We start from the raw sequence: 27,647 nt of genomic DNA, 5'->3' as shown, positions 1-27,647 counted from the left end.
ATCAAATTAATCATAAACAAGATGCTTTCAAAATACAACTCACTTCTTCTGGACTTAAACTTCTTGTATAGTGTACCAACCAAAGAATTAAAACAGATCCTACACAGTAATTGCCAGCAAGCATATTCATGGGGCTTGGCCTGCAATGACAGCTGCCACTGGTTATTATTCTTCTCAAGAATGCAAATGATTAAGAAAGATTAAATACCTACTTTGGTTAAATACACTTGATAATGAGTTTTTTCCTTTTTGTAAAGGGTGTTTCATGTTGGCAGCTAATGGATCTTGCGTTAAATTGTTTTAATTCGAAAACACCACCATCTGTTGTTAGAATTACCAAACTCAAGAAAGGAGGCAAGCTAAAGAAAGGAGTGAAGGGAAGATGATGGAAGAAAGAGAGTACAGCTTTATATATATGGAGCATTCCTTCAGTGTTATATTCCTTCTGTCAATTTCTTACTTTGAAAAAGGTTTGCAAATAGATCTCCATCCAACACAGAAACATTCATTTACAATCAGAAAATTTCTTGTAGTCTGGAAACTTAGTGAAGCTATAATTGCACTCAGTGATATGTTCTAGCTTTTAAGTTACTGTAAAACAATGTCTTTGTAATATATTGATCAGTGTAACATACAACACAGCTTGTAAGAAAAGAGTAAACACATTCCCACCCTTTAAAAACTGTCAGTTTGACAAACAGCTTTTAAGTGAAAATGGCCATCAACAAGGGATTTAAAAAAAATTGTAAACACATTGCAAGAACAAAAACTGGTCTTTCAAGGTAGTGCTTGGATTTATCAGCCACAGGGAAATCACAAAGGACCTTCTGCCACTCTGATTTGATCATGCAAGTCGCCGTGAAGACTTTGCCTGGTCCATTATTTATTTAAAAAAATATATTGTCTTTCCACATTTACTGCAAAGTGTGGCAAACATGAGACATTTGTTTTTCAGATCTCATATTGTGGCTGACACAGCAAAACACACAAAGAAGTTAGAAGGCCATCAGAGCAATGCAAAATTCACTTTGAAAGGCCACGTCAAAGAAGTGTCCCCTCAGTCCATTCAAGCACATACTTCTACTACTACTGTATGCCAGTGTCAATTTTAAAAGATCACTAATGTTTTGGGTAAAGCCACAGCAAAAATTGTACACTGCCTCAGAATTCACCAAAAAGAAAAGCAATGAAATAAGCAAGGGTTGTAATGTTTCTATGTCATATTATATATTTACACATACTACGTATGCACAAAATGAGAGTACAAACAGGATCAGAGGACAAGACATACTTCATGAAAGGAGAGCTATGCAGCTATTTTAGAAAAACTGGTAAGTGACAAAGGATTTGATCATAGCCTTGAGACCGTAGGGAGGTGGTTAAACTAGGAGTGGAATTACAATTTTTATTAAGATGGTGTGGAGTATAATGAGTGGATATGATGATGAGGATGGATTGACCCTCATTTGGTGAGATTTAATGTTCAGGGAGTTTATGGTTCCAGTTCATATGATCCAACGGAGAAAGTGTCTTGGTCCCTTTCTCGTAGTCGAAGAACGATGTCACTCTGGCTCACGCCTCCTGGTACTGTTGGTGGCCGGTGATGTGCTCGATGTAGATGTCCCTGGACCATCGGATGGTGCCTGAGACCATGAGGCGCCGCATGAGCCGTGCATAGTGTCGACCAATCCTGCAGGTCCGCAGCACTCGCTCGTTGCAGGGATCCCAGGCGCCCAGGGCTCCGACGATCAGGGCGTCCATCTGCACCTCGGAGCCCTTCGCTCTCAGGGTGTCGGCCAGGGGGGCGTACTTTTCCAACTTACGAGCTCGGGCGTCGCGAAATGCCGGGGTCCTGTTCTCAAAGGAGGCTGTGACGTCGACGAGCATAATCTTTTTCTGGGCCTCGTCGGTGAAGACAACATCAGGTCGTAGCTGGCTGTCAGTACCGGGGATGGTGCAGTTCATGGAGATCTCCCCCAGGCGTGGTGCGATGGCTTTCACCAGGCGGTTCTGGATGGCATTGTGGCGCAGCTGCCGGCTCTGGAGTGGGGTTTGCAGCTGCACAGGACGTGGGGCAGGGTCTCGTTGGAGTAGCCACACTTCCTGCAACGCTTGTCTCGGTTCCCACGGCAGACGGCTCCGTTGAGCGGGACGCAGTTGAGCCGGGCACGGTGGATGAACCGCCAGTCGGTGAAGCGGGTGAAGCCGCCCCCAGCGAGGAAGTGGTTGCTGGCGTCCCACTTGCTGGTCAACTCAAAGGCTTTACCTTGGTCTGGTTTACGCTTCAGGGTTTCCACATACAGCGAGTGGATGGCGGCCTTCAGGGTCCTCTCCAGCAAGCCCCTGGCGCTCTGGGTGCCGATGGTGTTGTCGTCGGACCTGATCTGTGGCACCCGGACTCCCAGCTCTTGGCGCTCCTCGCACCACTACTAGAAATCCTACTTAATCCCTCTACCTACGTCCTACTTTGCTAATTCCTCTGCAGGGCTATCCCAGACAAGGCTTCCATCATTTGTGCTTCTAGTTAGCTACCCAACATTTTTAAAATGGCACCAACAGCAGCAGAATCAAGATAACCTTAATCCAGGAGCAAAAGCAAGCTGTTAATTTCTTTTATTCATTATTACTACTACATTTTCAACCTGAAGTTACCTCACATACATTCAATGGAGGAGGAGGGAAATTAAAACAAAAATAAGAAGAATCAAGAACTTTACAAAAATTGAAATCTAAATTATGACTTAACTCTGAGGTTGGCAGTGCTGCAGCCTGAATGGAACATAGCTATGCCCCCTGAAAAACCTGTCATTAATGTTCTCCTTCTTTGCTGCTTTTCTCTGCAGGTGCAAAAGCCAGTAACTAGAGACTGGACTACCCACCTGCAGTAACGTCTGGTGCCAGCCCAATTGGGCACCAAGCCCAAAGGGGGGGGCAAGGATGGGGAGAAGGTGAAATCCAGGGGAACACTGAGTATCAGGAGAGTCACTATCTGAAGGGCATCTGGTGTTCAAACGCTCAAAGCAAGTTAAAAGAAAAGCCTGGAATCTCAGGGCTACCAACAGAAGTTCTTCCCTCCTGCTGAAGATAAGTACTGGAACAAGCAAAGCCCTTTATATAGGGACAATGACATCTCCAAAAGCTTTGTTTGCACCTGCTAGAAACGAGAATACATTACCTACAGTCTGGGATGTGAGAGGAAAAAGAACCCCCAAACAATAAAAAGGGTGTGGAATTATTGAAAAAAAAAATTTAAATTAACTAACTCCATTTTAACTTTAACTCCAATCTGTTTTTGTCCTATCCAGAGTCAGCCACCAGCACTGGTTCAAAGTTGCTGAAGTCATACTGTGTTGTTGTACTCTACAGTAGGGGTTCTGAAACTTCATTGCACCGTGACTCCCTTGTGACAACAAAATTACTACACAACCCCAGGAGGGGGGACCGAAGCCTGAGCCCGCCCGCACCCCATCACACCGGGCAGGAGGGCCAAAGCCCAAGGGCTTCAGTCCCAGGCAGGGGGCCTGTAACCTGATCCCCGCAGCCCAGGGCTGAAGCCCTCAGGCTTCGGCCCTTCATGGTGAGGCTCAGGCTTCAGCCCCAGGCCCCAGCAAATGTAAGCCAGTCCTGGCGATCTCATTAAAACGGGGTCACGACCCACTTTGGGGTCATGACCCACAGTTTGAGATCTGCTGCTCTACACACAATCACAGAATCGTAGGACTGGAAGGGACCTAAAGAGGTCATCTAGTCCAGTCCCCACAAGGGAACATCACTAATTCCTACTAATGATTGGGAAATTCATTGTGAATTACCAAGGGCTTGTCTACTCGGGAAATTCATATGCAGCAAGCTAGTGAGAGAATTTACTGGACACTAGCAACTCCACACCAACTGCCTGTGCAGACACTCTCACTGCATACTAAAAGTGCCCTTGTGCACTTTAGTTTAATACACTTTAAAATGTACTAAACTAAACCGCCCAAAGTCACTTTTAGTGCAAAGTACGAGTGTCCACACAGGGAGTAAGTACAGAGCAGCTAGTGACCTGTAAATCCACACCCTGGCTGGATGCACACTAACTTTCCCATGCAGACAAGCTCTAAATTTGCAAGTTAGCACACAAGCAAACCAATAAACTTAAAGGATATGGCAAATAAAAGTGCATTTTGTTCAATTATGTACATAACTGTACTAAGGATACCATAATTAATATAGCCTCCAAAAATATACTATAGGGTAACAGTTTGAGTAAGAGACTTCATTAGAGCACTCCCTCTACCATTGAGAAGTTAAGCAACACTTTTTTGGTGAAAATGATTCTATGTACTGACTAACAAAAGGTAAAATTAGTGAGGTACTACTACAGTATGACTGACAGCACTCTTAATGTAAACCATCATCAGATCATACACACTGTCTGAGGGTTTGTAATTGTATCTGATATTTAAATGGACATTGTCAACTTTAAATTTTATCAATTTTAAAATAAGCGAGAAGTAGATCCATACCTGTCCCAAGACACCTGCCAAATTTTGTAGTTTTAAAATCCCATTTTTCAATTTAAAATGTTATTCTCGCCCCGCTGCGGCACGAAAGACCCACACAGAGGAACTCAGTTTAATTCATATAGCAGAAATAGTGAAACATACTACATACAAGTACGAAATACGCCAAGTTACAAAATGCTAATGAAAAAAATATATTTTTCTTTAACATCTTTCAGTTACAGAAATCATAGTAATAGGTTAAAAAAAATCTGATAGAAGTGTGATTTTTTTTTTTTTTAACTTGAAAGCGTCTCTAAATTTCATTTTGGACAGTGAACCTAAATTCAGTTTCTTTCCGTCAAACCTTTTACCATTTTAAGACTCCTTTTGCTGTTTCACTAGACTAACCATATTAAACTATTTTCTCAGTCCTGCAATATCTATTTTTCTTTGCATCAACTGAAAGGAGCAATGGTCATCTGCAGTGGTGAAGCAGTTGTCTCATTCTTGATGGTTGCAACAAAAATAACAAGGAATTTATTCAGAGCTGTATACAGATGTGGTTGTCTTTTAAATAGAAACGTGATCCTGAAACACCATGCTTACAAAACTTCACATTCCAAAGCAAGCTGGTCTTTATGGACAACTACAGAATACTAAGCTGTCACATAAACCACCACTAATAAGCTGTGCTTTTGATTCCCTACAACCAAAAAGTCCCCACCTGCCAAAGACTGTCATGCAGTCTCTCCCCTCCATCTGTTCTGCAGCAACACACTTCGAATGGCCAAAATCAGCAGGCTTCTGAATTTGTCAACTCCAGCAACTGTAAGGATGAGTTAACAAAAACATTGAGCCTGCATCCTTCCTCACACCTTCCCCCGCAAAAGGGAGTTGTAACCTTCATTTCTGCAGTGTTGTAGAATCCTCTCATCCACCTTAAGTTCTCTAAAAGACAGCTAATTGTGTCTCCAAGTCACTAACTGGCTCCCTCATTTATAAGAGGAAAAAAGTGTGTTGACTTGTGCCCTTTAAGCACTGATACTCCAGCTGAGTAAATTAAGAGATATACTGTGAAAAGCAAATTGCACCAAAGGAAGGTACATAGCCAAGTAAGGCATAGTAGCAATTTTATATCTTCTTCAATCTTCCTGAAATGTGATTAAGCTTGACCTTTAAATCTACTGGATCAACCAATCAATTCTGCTGAAAAAGTCATGCATGTGATGCAAGACCATGCCCTGTATAAGGCGCAACCTTCAATGGCTTCAATGGCCTACTCACTTTATTTCACTGGAAACGTTACCAAGATTTGTCTCAATTGATTTTACTTGTAAGAAAAACACAACATCAAAACTGCAGCATCAGCAGACACTAAAGGTCTTAGCTTCTTGCAGGATGAATGCAATATCAATAGTTATTAGGACGTATTCATACAAGGTACACAAGAGGGATGGAGAGAAGATGCTAGTAATCCAACTTAATCCTAAAGCGGCCCCAAATCAGGCTCTTTAGACTGTGGGAAAAAAAAAATCAAGGAAAAAAAAACTTTAAATATTCCTGAGACTTTGCTGGGCAAAATGCTGGATAATATTCTGACATTTACAGAAAAAGAAAGGACACACAAATATGTTAATGATTCCAGAGAAAATAGATCAAGAAGTCAAGCACCTCCTTCCCTTTATCCCTAAACACATAAGCACTTGAGAGGGGGCAATACTGAGGTATTTTGTGGATATATAATTTAATCTTTGACACTATCTCACAGTAGAAATTCTTGCAAAGTCTGAGTTTTTGCTTTGTTTTTTAAAAGTACTCGACATCTTCTGCGCATATATTTTCCCTTACAATGCATACTACAAAAGGCAATTCCAGTTCACACTAATGCTTTATTCCATAACTCTAGAACACAGCTTCTAATTTAGATTAGTCCTGGTACCACACAGGGCAAGCCAATATTGTTTCCAAGGTGAAAGAACAAACTACAATTTGAAAAATGAAGGAAGACTTCAACAAATCAAATAAATGTTTTATTATCTTGTACAGCGCTGATAACAAAGAGAATAGAGGTAATGTATAACAGTATTAAAACATTCCAAAATCAAAGCAATCCAAAATGTAAGTTGTAAGATGCCCAAGTATACTTCAGTTTAATAATAATTATGACCCAGCTGTTATACAGACAGCACTTTTCCTCAGTAGCTCTCAAAGCACTTTATAAAAGGAAGGAAGTATCATGATCCCAATTTTACAGATGGGAAAGCTGAGACACAGAGAAGTGAAGTGATTTGCCCAAAGTCACCCAACAAGCTAGTTAAAGGGCTAGGAACAAAACCCAGGTCTCCACAATCCCAGTCTACTGCCCAATCCATAAGGCCACACTTCCTTTCCCCCGGAATTTGTTCCCATCTTTCAAAATTCCAACACTCAGTATCATTCCCCACTTTTTGTTCACACATAGGTAGCGGACAGTTCATTAGCAGACACTTTTCTTCTTTAACAGTTCTTCACAACCCTTCCCTCCTCCTTGTAAAGGCAAACAGAATTTCCTTATAGCATTCAGGACATCCTACTCCAGGGCTGATCACTGGCAACAAAGAAGTCAATACTGCTTGGTGGGATGTCTGAATGCCACTTGTGGCTGTGTAGTTGCGGCATAGCACTAGGAGACAGCTCTCCCAGCGCTATAAAAAAACCCACCACTTCCATGAGGGGAATAGCTCCCAGCACTGGTGCACTATCTACACTGGCACTTCACAACGCTGAAACTTGCAGCGCTCAGGGGTGTGTTTTTTCACATCCCTGAGCAGCGCTGTAAAGTGCCAGTGTAGACAAACCCCAAGTTGGAACCATCATGTTGTAAGCCACAGGAGATCCTGCAAATCTGATCAGCTCTGTGAACTATGTAATTACTACACAGGGCTTTAGAGGATACACCAGGTAAACTAGCTATACAGGGTGACCAGATGTTGAAATGGAGATGGGTCCAGCCCCACCTGTGACACATTTAGCTCACCTCCCTAGGTGGAGAAAACTAGCAAAGTCGCATGGCTAAATCAGGCCCCCTTGGTAGGGGAAAGAGATAAAAAACAGATGCCTGTGAACAGGCAGGAAGGAAAGACTCCAGTTAGAAAACTTTGGGAGTTGCTGGTTGATAGAGAGCAGAGTGAGACTCAGAAGAGCAGAAGGGCTACATAAACTTCTCTAAGCAGAGACACTATTCCTAGCTCCCAGGCAGAGGGCCTTGGGAGTGCAAGCCTGCTAGGATGGCTGGAGCGTAGAGAGCAAGTCTGCTAGAGGAAAGCCTCAGCAGAAACAAGACTAAGAACCCAGCATGAAGTGTTGTGAGCCAGCTAGGAAAGGCTGATGGAAAATGTTTATGTTTCCCTGTGAACTTTGTTAATAAACCCAGACCCCAAAGAAGTGGCATTACTCAACACATGAAATCCTTTGTTCAAGCTACTGGAGAGCACAAAAGGGGGAAGCTGAGGCAACAACTAGCCCAAAGCCAGACTGGATAAGCAGCACTGCTATACTAGCCAACTCACTCCAAATGGCATAAGCCAAATTTAAGACACATTCTATGAAATTCTGGAAATGCAGTGCTCTGCTCTGAGTAAAACTGAACCATAAGGCAGGCCAGAAACTTGTTAGACGTCAACATGTTGAAAACTGCAGAGAAAACCCTAAATAGAATATAACAAAGCATATAGGTAGGACAATGAGCGTTAGAATAAAAATCTAACTACTGTGAAATGCAGAATGATTTTTTTTTTAAAGGAGCAATGAAACCTCAACAGAAAGGGAAAAAAATCCCCCTCAAGGTTGAATGTATCAGTAGAAGAACAATGTTTTTTAAAATAGATCACACTTATTTGATCTAAGTTAAAAAGTGACATTTCCTCTAAATGGGTTGTTCTTTTAATGCAAGGAAAAGCCAACTTCTGAAATACTGCTATAGGCCAGACGAGTACCCAGAAGTCACCTCCTACAAGACAGGCCCAACAAAGAAAATAACAGAACACCACTAGCTGTCACCTTCAGCCCCCAACTAAAACCTCTCCAGCGCATCATCAGAGATCTACAACCTATCCTGAAAGATGATCCTTTACTCTCACAGATCTTGGGAGACAGACCTGTCCTCGCTTACAGACAACCCCCCAACCTAAAGCAAATACTCACCAGCAACCACACATCACTGAACAAAAACACTGACCCAGGAACCTATCCTTGTAACAAAGCCCGATGCCAACTCTGTCCACATATCTATTCAAGGGACATCATCATAGGGCCTAATCACATCAGCCATACCATCAGGGGCTCGTTCACCTGCACATCTACCAATGTGATATATGCCATCATGTGCCAGCAATGCCCCTCTGCCATGTACATTGGCCAAACCGGACAGTCTCTACGCAAAAGAATTAATAAACACAAATCTGACATCAGGAATCATAATACTCAAAAACCAGTGGGAGAACACTTTAACCTGTCTGGCCATTCAATGACAGACCTGCGGGTGGCTATCTTACAACAGAAAAACTTCAAAAACAGACTCCAACGAGAGACTGATGAGCTGGAATTGATATGCAAACTAGATACGATCAACTCAGGATTGAATAAGGACTGGGAATGGCTGAGCCATTACAAACATTGAATCTATCTCCCCTTGTAAGTATTCTCACAGTTCTTATCAAACTGTCTGTACTGAGCTATCTTGATTATCACTTCAAAAGTTTTTTTCTCTTATTTAATTGGCCTCTCAGAGTTGGTAAGACAACTCCCACCTGTTCATGCTCTCTGTATGTGTGTATATATATCTCCTCAATATATGTTTCACTCTATATGCATCCGAAGAAGTGGGCTGTAGCCCACGAAAGCTTATGCTCTAATAAATTTGTTAGTCTCTAAGGTGCCACAAGTACTCCTGTTCTTTTTATAGTTGAGAATGTCATCATTTCCATCATAAAACTGTTTTTCAGAGATCAGTAGCAGCTGTTTCAAACTGAATTAGACTAAAACTGGAAACAAGCTGTCAAGACCCAACAAATTGCTTCAGCAGTTTTTATTGTAACGGTCAGCCAAAAACACAACTATAGTAACATTCTATTATTTCAGACTCTGACAACCTCAAAGAACCTCTTAAAAAAAAAAGTTCTGTTAGTATAGATTTATTGCTTTTGGCTTTTAGGATGGGGGGAAAATGTCAAATTGTGCATATCAGGGATTCTCAAATGTTTTCATACCTTAGAGAGCTTAAGACAGAAACCCTCTTGATGACGGTCTCTCCTAGATATTTCACCTTACCTGTAGCAGCTAGGTGTAATGTAATGGGTGTGGCTGACAAGATATAACCTAGGACAGCATATGTGTGCTGTTTCTTTCCTCTTCTTGTGTGTAGGATTATAAAAGAGTAAAGCTCTTCAGGGCAGGAAGTGTGTGCGCGCACACGCATCAGGAAATATTTGCACCATTGATTTCAATGAGACTTCATATGCAAAAGTAAAATTCTATGGTTAGAAAAGTAAAGCACAGTACTGCTGCAGTTGCATATTATGTGATCACACATCTATGAAAAGTTATTTTAATTTAAATACATATTAAAGAGAGACATGTCTAGATAGGACTAAAGTAAGGCTATGTCTATACTACTGTCTCCCTATGCCAACGGGAGAGAGTTCTCCTGTCGGCATAATTAAACCACCTCCAGTGAGCAGTGGTAGCTATGTCCGCAGGAGAGCGTCTCTCACCAACATAGCGTTGTCCACACGGGCGCTTTTGTCTGTGAAACTTATGTTGGTTGGGGGGGGGGGTTCCCACACCCCTGACCTACAAAAGTTTTACTGACAAAAGTGTAGACATAGCCTAACTATGATAAAAGCAAGGAAATTCACAAATGCGGCTGCCATTCAAACCTTAATTGATTCCTTTGCATCTGTATACCTGACAGGGTATGCACAGATCACTACAGTGTTTGAATTCAGGGACAGAAGAATACTTAGAGAATCTGGCCTTGGCTACACTTGCAGCTGTACAGCGCTGTAAGGTAAACCTGTCTTCGTGCAGCTGAGTAGGGAAAAGCGCTGCAGTCTGTCCACACTGACAGCTGCCAGCGCAGTGGTGTGGCCACACTTGTAACATTTGCAGCTGTGTTGGGAGCGGTGCATTATGGGCAGCTATCCCAGCATTCATGTGGCTGCAACGTGCTTTTCAAAACGGGGTGGGGTGGGCTGGATTGTGACAGGGAGTGTGGGGGGAGAGAGAGTGCTTTTTGGAGCATGTCATCTCTCTATTTTGCAAGTTCCGAACTCCCGGCCCCCTGCTCATTCATTCACTCACTCAAAGCAAACTGTTTGCTTTTTCTCTGTGGTACGAGCTTTGAAACCGGCACTTCCGCATTCCTGCAGCCGGTCACAACAATGGAGAGGATTGGCCACTTGACAAGGTGATTAGTACAGCGCTGCAAGCCGTTTACACTCACACCTGTGAGTCGTAGCCACTCCGCTGCAGCTGTTATTCCTCTCGGGGAGGTGGAGTACCTGCAGCGGTGTACCCAGGGAGATACAGCGCTGTAAGTGCCCTGCCAGTGTGGACGGGGAGTGAGTTACAGCGCTGGGGGAGGCTTTACAGCGCTGTAACTTGCAAGTGTAGCCAAGGCCTCTAAGTACAATGGGGCAAGCAAAGAGACTGGCAACTTAGCTTTTAATTTTACCTTTTTAAGTGTAAAAGACAGTTTTATATTTGTATTTCATATTTTAAAAGGTAGCTGTTTTCAGTCATGCTCTGCTTTCCAATCAAACCCTAGAATGGCTCTGAAAAACACTCAATTTCAGATGTAAGGCTATATCTACACTACCACTTTTGTTGCTCAGGAGTGTGAAAAAAACCCACCCCCCTGAGCAACATAAGTTTCACTGGCATAAGCGATAGTGTGCACAGCGCTACGTCGGTGGGAGAGATTCTCCCGCTGACAGAGCTAACACCACTTGTTGGGGGGGGGTGATTTCATTATATCAACAGGGGAGCCCTCTCCCATCAGCATAGAGCAGCTACACCAGAGATGGTACAGCAGTTCAGCTGCATCGGTACAGCTGTGCCACGGTAAGGTTTCTAGTATAGACATAGCCTAATTCTACCCAATAAGTATCTTAGTTATTTTGTCAGATAGTCAATGTACAAACTTTTGAAGGAGACAACAGCAATTTGGATAAGGCCAAATAATTCTTAGGGGTATCAAACATGCATGGTTTGGGGGACGGGTGTTAAAGTAAGAAATTTAAAAAAAAAGAGACACCAAGCAAGCGAGTAAGTACAATGATGTGAGATTTATACTTTGTGTTCATTGAGAAAATGCTTCTATGCCTTAATGAATCAGTGAACAGATGAGATATAACTGTTCTCACTTAGTTTCACAAGCTCTTTATAGAAACAGCTCTTTGTTTAATAAGCACAAAGTAACCACTGACGCTCCTCTCACTTCTTGCCATGAGATACATTTTGCAAACACAAAATAAAGCTACGTGCAAATTCTTTCCAACAAGTCACTTACCTAATCTTATTTGTAAATGAACAGTAGATAATAAATTAATTTTTAGTTCTCCCAAACACATTAACAAAGCAAACTGACGGAAGAATTCTTCTGACAACCTAGCTACCGCCTCTCAGGATTACCTACCCCAAACTGGAGAACCCCTGCTGTCAACTAGGTAGTGTCTACACTGAAGAGCTACAGTGGCGGACCTGCACTGGTGCAGCTGCGCCGCTATAGCATTTCAAATGTAGACAAGCCCAAAGACTTGCAAACGTTAACCAAAACACTATAGATGCAGTTTTTGTTTTGGTTGCAGACTACATTGAAAAAGACTAAAGCAAAGATTAAATATTGATATAGGGTGTAGGTCAATTTCTGATGAAAATCATTACTTTTTTTTATTTTAGGAATGTGTGTGTTGCCCATCAATGTCGTATCAAGGCATACTGTGGATGGATGGATGGGGAGACTGAGCAACGTTTGTGGAAAAGCCTGGCCAAAGAGAATAGTCCTAGTGTTTTCCTAAACTGGACAGTTTCTTGGGTCAATTTCTGGAAGAAGCAAGATATTTACATTTTTTTACCTTTTCTCAATCAAAGCTGTCATATATGCAGAGCACATAAATTACACCAAATGTTAGGACATAGCATTCAAAGTATTGGAGATGTTTAAAACATTGTAATAAGCATAAATTAGAAAATTACCAATAAGCTAATAGGTAAAAGTACCATCAATTTATTCATTACACTGTACCAGCTTATTTCATGAGTTGTTTAGAACTGTAAGAGAGTAATATTTGACTGGTGAGCTTATTTCATTCCTGCTAAATATAATTAGCCAGTAGTGATTTGGTATGACTGTCTTCTACCATTAATGTACATGCAGTACAATAACAGCTTTAAGCATTCCATCTACAGCCTAATGTCATCAAGCAAGACTTCAGTCAGAGTTCACCTTGCAAAGGGGTTAATGACAGGAAGACAATTATTGATCTCTTCAGGATGCTTCAGGAGTCTGTAAAACTTGTTACGTTTATAAGAGGTCAAATAATGGCCAAGAAACAGTACCTGGAAGAATGAGTCATCTTAAAGGCCTTTATTAAACCTACTTTTATTACTACAGAAGAAGGTTTTACCAGAGCACGCTATAACTGCACTAATGTCACTGACAAAACATTTTGTTTATGTCTCTGTTTTTTCCAAATGGAAGCCATTTAAAATTAGACAGGATAAAGCATTAGAGTATCCTGCATTGGCAGGGAAATTGACTATATGCCCTAATAGGTCGTGTCCATCTCTAAATTGTAGGATTTTATAATTTATTCAAGCACAAACTCTCCCATGCTCACTTGAAAGCAAGAGCTTAGGCAAAAGTAGGTATAACCACTGTAATGCAAAGATTTAGGATTCAAGTTGTTCTGAATAAGATGTTCACATTTTTACCAGTCCCTTATCCCCTTCTATAAGCCACCAAGAGGTGTACTGTGACACCAATTATGCTGCAATGAAAGCTAAGAAACTTCTCTCTGACCAAAATACCCTGACAATCGGTCATAAAATGATAATTCTGGTGTTCTGCAATCTCCACTCCCATACTTAGAGTACTGACTTTCACCATGCCTCTAGTCCCAACTGGCCCAAGACACAAGACTACAACCATAGAGAAAAATCAAGCCTCTGTCTCCCAAGAGATAGCACCCTGCACTACAAGTCAAGTCAGCTCTTTGTTTTCTATGAAAGAAGAAGAGTAATTTATTACACCTGTCCACAAACCTTGATAACTCTTGTAAAGATAAATATAATGAATAGGGCTGTTGATTAATTGCAATTAACTCACGCGATTAACTCAAAAAAATTAATCATGATTCATCACAGTTTTAATCGCACTGTTAAACAATACAATAACAATTGAATTTTTTAAAAATATTTTTGGATGTTTTTTCTACATTTTAAAATATACTAATTTTAATTACAACACAGAATGCTAAGTGTACATTGCTCACTTTATATTATTTTTATTACAAATATTTGCACTGTAAAAATGATAAAATAGTATTTTTCAATTCACCTCATACAATATTGTAATACAATCTCTTTATTGTAAAAGTGCAACTTACAAATGTAGATTTTTTTTGTTACGTAACTGCACTCAAAAACAAAACAATGCAGAACTTCAGAGCCTACAAGTCCATTCAGTCCTACTTCTTGTTCAGCCAATCACTAAGACAAACAAGTTTGTTTACATTTACGGGAGATCATGCTGCCGGCTTCTTTTTACAATGTCACCTGAAAGTGTGAACAGCCATTCGCATGGGAATTTTGTAGCCAGCATTGCAAGGCATTTACGTGCCAGATATGCTAAACATTTGTATGCGCCTTCATGCTCTGGCCACCATTCCAGAGGACATGCTTCCATGCTGATGACACTTGTTAAAAAAAATAATGCGTTAATTAAATTTGTGACTGAACTCCTTGGGGGAGAATAGTATGTCTCCTGCTCTGTTTTACCCGCATTCTGCCATATATTTCATGTTATAGCAGTCTCGGATGATGACTCAGCACATGTTCATTTTAAGAACACTTTCATTGCAGATTTAACAAAATGCAAAGAAGGTACCAATGTGAGATTTCTACAGATGGCAACTGCATTCGACCCAAGGTTTAAGAATCTGAAGTGCCTTCCAAAATCTCAGAGGGATGAGATGTGGAGCATGCTTTCAGAAGTCTTAAAAGAGCAACACTCCGATGCAGAAACTACAGCACCCGAACCACCAAAATAGAAAATCAACCTTCTGCTGGTGGCATCTGACTCAAATGATGAAAGTGAACATGCGTCAGTCTGCACTGCTTTGGATCGTTATTGAACAGAACCCTTCATTAGCATGGACGCACGTCCTCTAGAATGGTGGTTGAAGCCTGAAGGGATATATGAATCTGTAACACAGTGGTCCCCAACGCAGTGCCCGCGGGCGCCATGGCGTCCGCCGGTGCATTTATGTGCACCCACCTACTGACAAGGGAGCGCTTCCGCTGGACAACCAGCCGCCAAAATGTGTTGCCGCCGAAATGCCGCTGCTTCACGGCGGCATTTCGGTGGTGATGCTTCTTGATGACGCCGGTTCTTGGCGGCATTTCGCCGGCGGCGCTTCTCGATGTCGCTTCTCGGCAGCATTTCGATGGCTGGTCGTTCGGCACCCGCCACACTCTTCTGGGAACATAAATATGCTATTGCAACAGAAAGGTTGGGGACCCCTGCTGTAACACATCTGGCACATAAATATCTTGCGACACCAGCTACAACAGTGCCATGTGAGCACCTGTTCTCACTTTCAGGTGACATTGTAAACAAGAAGTGGGCAGCATTATCTCCTGCAAATGTAAACAAACGTGTTTGTCTAAGGCCTGGTCTACACTACGAGTTTAGGTCGACTTTAGCAGCGTTAAATCTAATTAAGCCTGGACACGTTCACACGACGAAGCCCTTTCTTTCGACTTAAAGGGCCCTTTAAACCGGTTTCTTTACTCCACCTCCGACGAGGGGACTAGCGATAAAATCGGCCTTAGCGGGTCGGAATTGGGGTAGTGTGGACGGAATTCGACGTTACTGGCCTCCGGGAGCTATCCCACAGTGCTTCATTGTGACCACTCTGGACAGCACTCTCAACTCAGATGCACTGACCAGGTAGACAGGAAAAGCCCCGCGAACGTTTGAATTTCATTTCCTGTTTGCTCAGCGTGGAGAGCACAGGTGACCACGCAGAGCTCATCAGCACAGGTAACCGTGATGGAGTCCCAGGATCGCAAAAGAGCTCCAGCATGGACAGAACGGGAGGTACGGGATCTGCTCGCCATATGGGGAGATGAATCAGTGCTAGCTGAACTCCGTAGCAGTAAACGAAATGGCAAAATATTAGAAAAGGTCTCCAAGGCCATGAAGGACAGAGGCCATAAGAGGGACGCACAGCAGTGCCGCGTGAAAATTAAGGAGCTAAGGCAGCCCTACCACAAAGCCAGAGAAGCAAACGGAAGGTCCGGGGCAGAGCCGCAAACATGCCGCTTCTACGCGGAGCTGCATGCCATTCTAGGGGGTGCAGCCACCACTACCCCAACCGTGTGCTATGACTCCCTCACTGGAGAAACACACAGGGAAGCGGGTTCGGGGTACGAGGAAGATGAGGATGGAGATAATGTAGATAGCTCACAGCAGCAAGGAAGCGGAGAAACCGGTTTCCCCAACAGCCAGGTTATGTTTATCACCCTGGACCTGGAACCAGTAACCCCCGAACTCACCCAAGGCGTGCTCCCAGACCCTGAGGGCGCACAGGGGACCTCTGGTGAGTGTACCTTTGTAAATATTACACATGGTTTAAAAGCAAGCGTGTTTAATGATTAATGATTAATTTGCCCGGCAATCGCGGCCAGTACAGCTACTGGAAAAGTCTGTTAATGTGTATGGGGATGGAGCGGAAATCCTCCAGGGACATCTCCAGAAAACTCTCCTTCATGTACTCCCAAAGCCTTTGCAAAAGGTTTCTGGGGAGGGCTGCCTTATGCCATCCGCCATGGTAGGACACTTTACCACACCAGGCCAGTAGCACGTAGTCTGGAATCATTGCATAACAAAGCATGGCAGCGTATGGTCCCGGTGTTTGCTGGCATGCAGACAACATCCATTCCTTATCGCTCTTTGTTATCCTCAGGAGAGTAATATCATTCACGGTCACCTGGTTGAAATGGGGAGATTTTATTAAGGGGACATTCAGAGGTGCCTCTTCCTGCTCTGCTGAACAGAAATATTCCCTGCTGTTAGCCACGCGGTGCGGGGGAGGGGTGAAGTGATCATCCCAGACAATTGGGGGGGGGGGGGGGAGGGGAGTTAGTTGAGTTTGTGCTGCATGTTAACCCGGAAACCGCAGCCCCTCCTTTTACATTGCAAACCCATTTTAAATGGCCAACCCAACGGGTGCTTGGTATGGGAAATGAGAGCGCTACTGTTTGAAACCATTCCCACATGTTAACAAGGTTAAAAAAGCCAAAAGACTGTGTCTTACCATGGCTGCCTGCAAGCCGAAATCTGTGGCCTGGCACTGCGTGAGTGATCTCTCACACCAAACCGGCAGGCCCTCAATATAAGAGGAAAAATGCGACCTTGTAACGAAAGCACATGTGCTGTGTAATGGGAACAGCAAAATTTAACGTGAAAGAGTGTACCCATTGTTCTCTAAAATGTGTCTTTTTTAACCACCTCTCCCTTCTCCTCCACCAGCTGCAAATGTTTCTCCTTCACAGAGGCTAGTGAAGATTAGAAAGAGAAAACGGAGGACGCGGGACGATATGTTCAAGGAACTCCAGATGTCCTCCCACGCTGACAGAGCACAGCAGAATGCGTGGAGGCAGTCAATGTCAGACTACAGAAAAGCACAATATGAACGAGAGGAGAGGTGGCGGGCTGAATCGCGGGATGAACAGAGCAAGTTGCGGGCTGAAGATGATAGGTGGCGTCAGCTTGCAGACAGAAGGCAAGAGTCGATGCTCCGGCTGCTGGAGCATCAAACTGATATGCTCCAGCGTATGGTTGAGCTGCAGGAAAGGCAGCAGGAGCAGAGACCGCCGCTACAGCCCCTGTGTAACCAACAGCCCTCCTCCCCAAGTTCCATAGCCTCCTCACCCAGACGCCCAAGAACATGGTGGGGGGGCCTCCGGCCACCCAGTCACTCCACCCCAGATGATTGCCCTAGCATCAGAAGGCTGGCCTTCAATAAGAGTTAAAGTTTTAAACTGCAGTGTGTCCTTTTCCTTCCCTCCTCCCCCACCCATCCCGGGATACCTTGGCAATTATCCCCCTAGTTGTGTGATGAATTAATAAAGAATGCATGAATGTGAAGTAACAATGACTTTATTGCCTCTGCAAGCGGTGCTCGAAGGGGGGAGGGGAGGGTGGGGTGGTTGGCTTACAGGGAAGTAGAGTTAACCGGGTGGGGGGGGCGGAGGGTTCATCAAGGAGAAACAAACAGAAGTTTCACACCGTAGCCTGGCCAGTCACAAAACTGGTTTTCAAAGCTTCTCTGATGCGCACCGCGCCCTGCTGTGCTCCTCTAACCGACCTGGTGTCTGGCTGCGCGTAATCAGCGGCCAGGCGATTTGCCTCAACTTCCCATAAATGTCTCCCCCTTACTCTCACAGATATTGTGGAGTGCACAGCAAGCAGCAACAACAATGGGGATATTCTTTTCTCTGAGGTCTGAGCGAGTCAGTAAGCTGCGACAGCGCGCTTTTAAACGTCCAAATGCACATTCCACCACCATTCGGCACTTGCTCAGCCTGTAGTTGAACAGGTCCTGACTCCTGTCCAGGCTGCCTGTGTACGGCTTCATGAGCCATGGCATTAAGGGGTAGGCTGGGTCCCCAAGGATCACGATAGGCATTTCAACATCCCCAACGGTTATTTTCTGGTCCGGGAAGAAAGTCCCTTCCTCCAGCTTTCGAAACAGAGCAGAGTGCCTGAAGACGCAAGCATCATGTACCTTTCCCGGCCATCCCACGTTGATGTTGGTGAAACGTCCCTTGTGATCCACCAGGGCTTGCAGCAGCATTGGAAAGTACCCCTTGCGGTTTATGTACTCGGTGGCTTGGTGCTCCGGTGCCAAGATAGGGATATGGGTTCCGTCTATGGCCCCACCACAGTTTGGGAATCCCATTGCAGCGAAGCCATCCACTATGGCCTGCACGTTTCCCAGAGTCACTACCCTTGATATCACCAGGTCTTTCATTGCCCTGGCAACTTGGATCACAGCAGCCCCCACAGTAGATTTGCCCACTCCAAATTGATTCCCGACTGACCGGTAGCTGTCTGGCGTTGCAAGCTTCCACAGGGCTATCGCCACTCGCTTCTCAACTGTGAGGGCTGCTCTCATCCTGGTATTCTGGCGCTTCAGGGCAGGGGAAAGCAAGTCACAAAGTTCCATGAAAGTGCCCTTACGCATGCGAAAGTTTCGCAGCCACTGGGAATCGTCCCACACCTGCAGCACGATGCGGTCCCACCAGTCTGTGCTTGTTTCCCGGGCCCAGAATCGGCGTTCCACGGCATGAACCTGCCCCAGTAACACCATGATTTCCACACTGCTGGGGCCTGTGCCTTGTGAGAGGTCTATGTCCATGTCAATTTCCTCATCACTCTTGTCGCCGCACTGCAATCGCCTCCTCGGCTGGTCCTGGTTTTGCTTTGGCAAGTCCTGGCTCTGCATATACTCCAGGACAATGCGCGTGGTGTTCATAGTGCTCATAATTGCCACGGTGATCTGAGCGGGCTCCATGATCCCAGTGCTAGCTATGGCGCCTGGTCTGAAAAAAGGCGCGAAACTAGTATCTGACGGACCAGGGGAAGGAGGGAGGGAGCGGCGAGTGACGACATGGCGTACAGGTACAGGGAATTAAAATCAACAAAGGTGGCTGTGCATCAGGTTGAAACACAAACAACTGTCACACAGAATGGCCCCCCCCCAAAGATTGAACTCAAAACCCTGGGTTTAGCAGGCCGTTGATTTCACGGAGGGAGGGGGAAGCAAATGAATACAGAACAAATCTATTTTTTACATCTTAAGCTGGCAGACGACGGTGCAGCATGACTGATAGCCCTCGGCATCTTCTGGGTGCTTGGCAGCAAATACTGGGCGCTTGGCAGTTAGTGTACTAAGACTGATAGCCACTGCAGTATGACGACAATGGATACCAGTCGTAATATACTATCTACTGCCAAAAGGCAAGGGGCTGCTGCTGTGTAGCAATGCAGCCCCACATCTGCCAGCACCCAGATCGCCCTCGGCCTCTTCTGGGTGCTTAGCAGAAAATACTGGGCGCTTGGCAGAAAATAGCATACTACGACTGATAGCCATCATCGTCAAGACAGTTCGACAGGACTGAGCATGTCTGCCCAGGTGCCCATGATCGACAGCCACTGCAGTATGATGACGACGGATACCAGTCGTAATAAACCATCTAAGTGACTGACTGAACAAGAAGTAGGACTGAGTGGACTTGTAGGCTCTAAAGTTTTACATTTTTTATACATAATTCTACATTTGTAAGTTCAACTTTCATGATAAAGAGATTGCACTACAGTACTTGTATGAGGTGAACTGAAAAATACATTTTTTTGTTTTTTACAGTGCAAATATCTGTAATCAAAAATAAATATAAGGTGAGCACTGTACACTTTGTATTGTGTTGTAATTGAAATCAATATATTTGAAAATGAAGAAAACATCCAAATATATTTAAATGGTATTCTATCATTGTTTAATCGCACAACAAATTTTTTTAATAGCACGACAGCCATAATAATCAACTGTGTTAGATAAATGTATATTAAATAATGTTAAAGAAGTATATATTTAAAAGGTTGTAAAAATCAGAAAGCTGGTTTGTGTCTTATCTATAGTAGATTCTTGGTCTGTGAAGGTAACAGGGCAAAGCAAACCAGACAATGTGTGATTTATTAGCCACTTGAAGAGCTCCCTAGTAAGACAAACTAGGGAGGAGGGATTCTGACTGACCAGAACTAGCCAACCAGCAACTACAAAACCACAAGAAGCAGATAAGAATAAGACAATTGTTGTAAAAAATAATGAAATACATGAAAGCAATGGAAAGACAGCTGGACTCGATTAGGAGGATCATAATTGTTATAAAAAGATAAATAAGAAGGTACCAGATAGAGTTTTAAGCAGGATAAAGTATAAAGGATGTGTGTTTAACAAAGTGAGAGGTGGCGCAATGCAGCCATCCCTTGAGCAGGCTCCAACCCTAGAGGGTCACAGGGTCCACCTGCTACAATGGAAGACTGTGGTGGGCTGATGCTGGGAGGGAATACCCTGAAACATTTCAAGGTTGGGAGGGGAAGAGCATACTGTGGGAAAGGAAGAGTTTGGTCCCGAGGGCCCCCTACGTGACTCTCTTTGCTGTGCCTACTCTGAAACAGTAGCTCCCTGCCACCACCACACTTCAAGAGAGAAGCTGGGTAGCTGCTCCGTGGTCAACAGTTGCGGTTCTGAGAGCAGGCTCCAGTGGCTAGACAGGAAGTTTCCCAGGCCCTTCAATGTTTTGCTTCAACCTATGCTCCGAGCCACCATTTGCATGGTCATGGGGCTGCTGCCTGTGTCAGGCCTGGGAGATCTTGAGGCTGAGGCATGGCCATTGACTGCTTTCTAGGCACTCTCCTGCTTGGGACACTGAAGAGGATCTTGGGTTTCCACAGAACAGGCAAAGATCTCCATCCAGGCACTCCATCAGTGGTGAGATGCAGGAGCAGCAGTTTGTAGCTTCCCCTGTCTTAGACTTCTCTGCCATGCTGCACTCCATGTGGGTGAACAGGGGACACAGAGTCCCAGTGACTATGGGGAGAAAGGAAATCCTCTGTTGATAAAGAGCCTGGGGATTTTTTCCCCTCTCCCTCCTCCCACCCCCCACCCCACCAGCAGGGAGGAGCTGGTCTGCCTGCCTGCAGCTGAAGAGAGAGGCAAAAAACTGTCAGTTTCTCAGAGGAAGAGCCATACCTCCCCTACCACTGACTAACAAGTTTGACCTGCCTGCAAGGGTGCACAGAACAACAGAGACTCCAATGTCATGGATCTGTGGACCTGATTACAAATAATAAATATCTTACAAAGTTTGTTTTCTTGAGATAAAGATCTTGTCTATTTGAAACTGCTGTCTTGTACAAAGGGATGTGTGTCCTGTTTGAGAAAACACTCTTGTTGACTTGTTTTTGACCAAACAGTTCCTGGATTTACAAGCTACCATTCATAGTACATTTACAACTTGCAATTAAAATTCCTATCCAGTATTCTGTACATAGCATGAATCATAACAAAACTAACACTTATATTATTCTCTTTTATGCGATGTTTTGAAACGGTGTGTATGTAATAAAGCAGCATTCCAGTGTCTGTGTAAACATGCTTGGTGATAATAAATATGGTTTTATGGATAAGGAGGTGTCATCCTCTGACACTTTTGGTTCTTGCCACTGGCTGACAGAAAGCAGACATTTTGGAGGAATTTCCTTAATTAGCTTGAACATATTGTTTAATTAAATAAGTAACCAAAAACATTAGCATTGGAGCTATCATAATCTCCAAGTTTTGTATGCATGAAAGTAAGTATCTCCTAAAATTCAGTACAGAAGCAGGCAAGTTTGTAATAACCCAACATTATACAAATACAATAATTTTATTAATAGCCATATTTGCATCAACATTGAGCTTTACCCCTTATCCACTAACAGGAACCAGACATGGCGAGGTTAAGTGACTTGCCCAAGGTGACACAGTGAGTCAATGACAGTGCTAGGAATAACAACAGCAGGAGCAGAACCTAGGAATTCTGTTTCAGACTCTTCACTTAACCCCCCACACAACGTCTTGCAGTTATACTTTGTCATATTTATCACCTTCTATAAATGTTTGTCTTCATTTTTTACAGCCCCCAATGTGATATGTGGAAGAGCAAGATGCCATACAAATCACACACACCTGTAAAAGTGCATGACTCAATTTAGTTCAAATTTTGTTATTAACACAAATTAAATTAAGGCACTTTAACCAGATGTATGCAATGATTACACTATGTAAATTAAAGTGGAGGTAAAAAGGAAGAGTGGTCTCACTGGCTTATCTACAGCATAATTCAACCACCCAAAAAAGAACTGTTCATACAGCTCTTGTAAAGGAAGAAGAAAAGAAGAGAGAGGAATAAGAATTGGAGGGGATGGGGAAGAGGAGGAGTGTTTTGGTGAGCACGGCAACATCAATCATATTCACCCTGAGATGTGTGCTAACAGCTAGGATTTTAATACTTGGAGACATATGAAACAACACTCGTTAGAAAATAAAGGTATTTCAAACCATTTAACAATTCACAACCACCTTGTCAGCTGTTGAGGTTTATGATGCACTGTATATTAGTGTATATCACTTCTCATAATTATGAAAAGTGAGAGTTGTACTGCTTCTGGCACTATTGTAATCATAGCCCTGAAAAATACTACAGCATTACAGAAGACACAAGGCACAACAATAGAACACCACACACACAAGCACAGTATAATATTTGTGGGCTGTATCAGATTTTATAAAGGATTCTAACAACTTGAAATAGGGAGTGCATCTTCTAGCTGTACAGATGAGGCACCATTCTTACCAACAGCGCCCTAATGCAAATGATTAAAATAATTCCTGCTGGGAAAGAAAATGTAAAATCAAATGATTACATATTTTTAAAAAAATAGAATTATCAAAGCAGACATGGACCAAGGATTCCTAGTTAATTCTCTTGCATCTTTAAAATAACAGAACAGCTCATTTTCACCACCATATCCTGTGATCTGTACACAGGATTAAATTTGGCACAGCACTGCTACTCTGTGGTAAAATCCCACCAGTCCCTCGCTACCCATAGCACCTTTACAGGGGTGCCAGCAGGAGCAGAGTAAAAATGATAATTTTATTCTGCTCCTGTGGCCAGCATTGCAAAGTCAACAGCACAAACATGATCCTCCAATGTTGGCAAGGGAGGATTTACAGTAACATTGAGGGGGAGAAAGAGAACAATGGAGGAGGTGAGGGAGACTAAAACTGAAGGACAGGCAGGCTGAGGTGGTGGCAGTGCAACCAACTAAGGCCATGTCTACGCTCCTGGTGCTACAGCAGCACAGCTACAGGGCTGTAGCTATGTCCCCAAAGTACCATAGTGTAGGCACTTCCTACAGCTATGGAAGAGATTTTTCCATCACTATAGGCAATCCTTTTCACTGAGCAGTAGCTAGGTCGATGGAAGCATTCTTCTTTCGACACAGTCATGTCTATACCAGAAGTTAGGTTAGAATAGCTACAGTACTCAGTGCATAGCTACATCAATCTAAATTTTAAGTGTAGGCCAGGCCTAAAGTATTGTTCCTTAGATCAGCAAGGATGAGGCGTGCTAGGAAGATAGTGTGCTTGGCACCTTAGGAGCCTCATTACTCCATAGCAACTTCTTACGTCTGGGGTTTATGAGCTTCATAAGAATCCATGCGCAGCTCTCTTCTGCCAAAGGGAGCTTCACTAAAATGTATGCCTTTTTTGTTTTAATTGGGGAAATGGGGGAGTTGGAATTTGAAGAAATCACATCACATACGCATACATCCTCTACCTTAAAAAGGTAGGGCTAGTACTCGAACAAAAAGATGGGGAATAAGCAAAGGGGAGAAGAGAGAAGACAATCATATAAAACTCTAAAAGCAACAGAGGGGAAGGAAGGGGAAAACAGAAAGGAAAAATGCTGAATTAAAAGAGGAGAAAAGTGAGGAGGTTCATTTAGGGACAATGGAAAAGAGGATGAGAATTATGGTCTTCTAGTTTCTTTTGATTCCTAGTTCTATTACTGCAGTTAGTCCTGCTGAGGGCTCAATTCTGCACCACTGGAGTAAGTGGGAGTTTTGTTGGCAACACAAAGATACAGAAAATAACTTCCAACTACAACCACTTATATTTTTAACTTCTTCTTAGAGTTTAAAGAGAATCTTCCACCTTCACAGACAGAAGTGGAAACATAGCAACTGCCACACTGGATCAGACCAACAGTGCCTCTAATCCAGTATTCTTTCTCCAACAGTGGCTGACACCAGAAGATTCAGAGGAAGGTGCAAGAAAGCCCACAATGAAAGCCAGACTATAGGGGAGATTTCTGCCTACTCTGAAGCAGTTGGGGGTGTCTAATTCCCCTTAAGCATGAGGGTTTATAATCCTTATAAATTTTAATTCTATCTAATGTAACAGTGAACGTTATTATCCATGTAAGTGGGCGATGTGTAAAAATGGCACTTTACACAAACGCAAGAAATTCAGACTCATTTTCAAATTAAACATTTAACACTAATGTTGTTATAAATATTGTATTCAAGTTTTTTGATAAATGCTAGAATTTTAATTTCTAAACCAGTGTTGTTGCCGTAACATTCTCTCTTTCTCACGTACACATCTGTTGAACAAATACTATGGCTCTTCTGTAAAGTATCAACAGGGTGCTTATCTGAGAGACGCCTTTATGTTTAAAGGGTAATTTGTGAATAAGTTACCCTCTCAGGTTGATAACAGGATAGTTAGATTAGATAAATTAATCAAAGAACAAGTTGTACCGGCAAGCACCAGAGACTCACCATTTTTCTTAAGGCCGTCCTGCAGTCAGCCCTGAGAAAGCATCTTAGAGAACACAAAATATGAGCTGGAATGTTCCTGTGTGCAGAGGAAAAGCACAGTGGTGCACACATTACAAAAGCATGATATCTGTGGGACATCAAGGTGTCTACTGAACTGCAATAATAGACTCTATAATCCAGAATACATTAAACTCACCATAAGAGGATATGAGAACCTTAATGTTAAAAAACAGACTGCCAGGAAAGCCAGGCAGTTCTGAGTTATGGCTGCTATTAACTCACCCTCATTGTGCCTAAACATTGCAACATAGGTGGTCCCTCTGCAGCAGACATTCCCAGAATAACTGGTTAATGAGACCCGGACTAGGTGATTCCTATTTTGTGAAACACAAAATATTTATACCTAGTCCAGGGGTAGGCAACCTATGGCATGCGTGCCGAAGGCGGCACACAAGCTGATTTTCAGCGGCACTCTCACTGCCCAGGTCCTGGCCACCGGTCCGGGGAGCTCTGCATTTTAATTTAATTTTAAATGAAGCTTCTTAAACATTTTAAAAACCTTATTTATTTTACATACAACAATAGTTTAGTTATATATTATAGACTTATAGGAAGAGACCTTCTAAAAACGTTAACATGTATGACTGGCACGCGAAACCTTAAATCAGAGTGATTAAATGAAGACTCGGCTCACCACTTCTGAAAGGTTGCTGACCCCTGACCTAGTCACATATTTAGCTCATACAGATTAAACAAATTTTCCTGTGATTTTAACCAATGCTGTGAATCCCACTGTCCTGCAATGCTCAGAGACAAAAGGCTCATTTAAGAAATTTCTTGGTTTTGTAACTAGTCTCCTTCTGGGAATTTTCATTACAATGCACTATCCTGTTGAGCAGGAGCCTGCAGGAATACTTCTGTGCACTTTTCAACAGTAGCCACCAGGTATCTCAGAGTTCATGTGAAGTTAGGAATTTCTTTCCCTTTAAATTTGTTTCCTTTTGTTTTAAATTATTTATCAGTTGTCAGAGAATTATATTTTGTAGTTATATATACACTCCAGAGCTGATTGTCTCAAAGTGCTTTAGAGAGATGAATTAAGCCTCAGTGCCAGTGAAGTAGGTAGGTGACAGGATCCCAAAGAGATTAAGTGATTTGCTCAAGATCACACAGCAAGTCAGAAGCAGAGTCAGGAGCCAAACACAGGAGACCTGACTTCCAATCTCCTGTATGAACCACTAAAAAATTATCCTTCACCAAAAATAAATGGGCATAACTGATTTAGTCCTACTCTTCCTGCTTGCCTCTTTCTTCCCCAATTACTGCTCTAGCAGGTGTTTTTTCTAGGAAGAGTAAATACTGCACTATACTCAGCAATTTCCAGCTTCACCCTCCACCCCTACCGCCCTCTTGAATGATCATCACAGTAATTTTTCAAATAATTTTCTCACTTTTCTAAAAAACCCTTAGAATCTTGGTGACCCTTTAGCCAATTATTTTTCCTCCTCCAGTGACATTTTTGTTGTTGCAAAGTTATTGACAATTTCTGGCACAAACATTTTATCTGATGGTCTTCCCTCCATGTTACCCACTAACACTGAAATCACCGAGAGAATTTATGCTCCACCTGAATTTTGCCACCCCTCTGCTGGTCACTGAGTCAAATCTAGGAATAATGGCACTAACTATCCCCCTGGTAGAGCACAAAGGAACAATTAATACCTATGGCAGTTGGATGGGATAAGGTAATCATCTCTTCCCTAAATCCTTCAAAGTCAGAATAGTCAGAAAATTGAATTCAGAAGACTAAAGGCATTTCACCAAAACATTTGCCTAAAATTGTAAAGAATTAGAAACCTAGAAGGGCATTTTTCAAGCTGCCAGACAAATGAACAAGATTAGTGACTAACTGGTTAATACTTGGCATCTATAGAGTGTCTTCTGCACAAGGATTTCAATGCACTTTACACACATTTGACTCAAAACTCTCCCAGGAAGTTGGCTAAGTATTATTATATCATTTTACACTTCTTGAGAAAGTTGAGGCACAGAGATTTTGGTGACATATCCAAGGTAACAAAGAAAATTAGTAAGCAAGGCAGGAATGGAATTCAAGGGCCCAAGCTGCTAGTCTATGTCTTAACCATAAGATCCTACCAACAGAAGTGTTTAAGCTCTACTGGTGTTATTGTCAACTGCTCCTCCGTTGACTGGAGTACCAACTCCAAGGTTTGATCATTTAAAATCTTTCCCCTAAACAGGCACTTTTCTGGACCACCATCCTGCTCATCAAGTATGTCAAGAGCCAAAAATCAACTAATGACATTACCATTTGTATCCTGAACAGCAAAGATAGCTCTTCAAGAGTAACTTCAGAAGCACTGGGCTTCAGCAATTAGTTCCCAGACAGTTAAGCTATCATAATAATGTTTTCTCAA

General features: G+C 43.0%; 1 protein-coding gene across 4 annotated transcripts in view; it reads right to left on the bottom strand.

Moving 5' to 3' along the window:
• Positions 1-27,647, bottom strand: part of MED27 (mediator complex subunit 27) — a 175,970-nt gene that overhangs the window by 134,289 nt on the left and 14,034 nt on the right. The window contains exon 3 of one of the 4 annotated variants that reach the window (XM_065418781.1): positions 25,228-25,285. The exons of the other annotated variants lie outside the window; for them this stretch is intronic. Coding sequence (XP_065274853.1) covers positions 25,235-25,285 — 51 coding nt within the window. The 3' untranslated portion in view covers positions 25,228-25,234. Of the gene's footprint in view, positions 1-25,227; positions 25,286-27,647 lie in introns of those variants that run through there. 4 annotated transcript variants of the gene reach the window in all.

The sequence above is a fragment of the Emys orbicularis genome, chromosome 18 (genome assembly GCF_028017835.1).
Source record: "Emys orbicularis isolate rEmyOrb1 chromosome 18, rEmyOrb1.hap1, whole genome shotgun sequence".
Classification (NCBI taxonomy): Eukaryota; Metazoa; Chordata; order Testudines; family Emydidae; genus Emys; species Emys orbicularis.
Note: the sequence above shows the minus strand (reverse complement) of the source record. Positions and strands in the feature narration are given on the sequence as shown.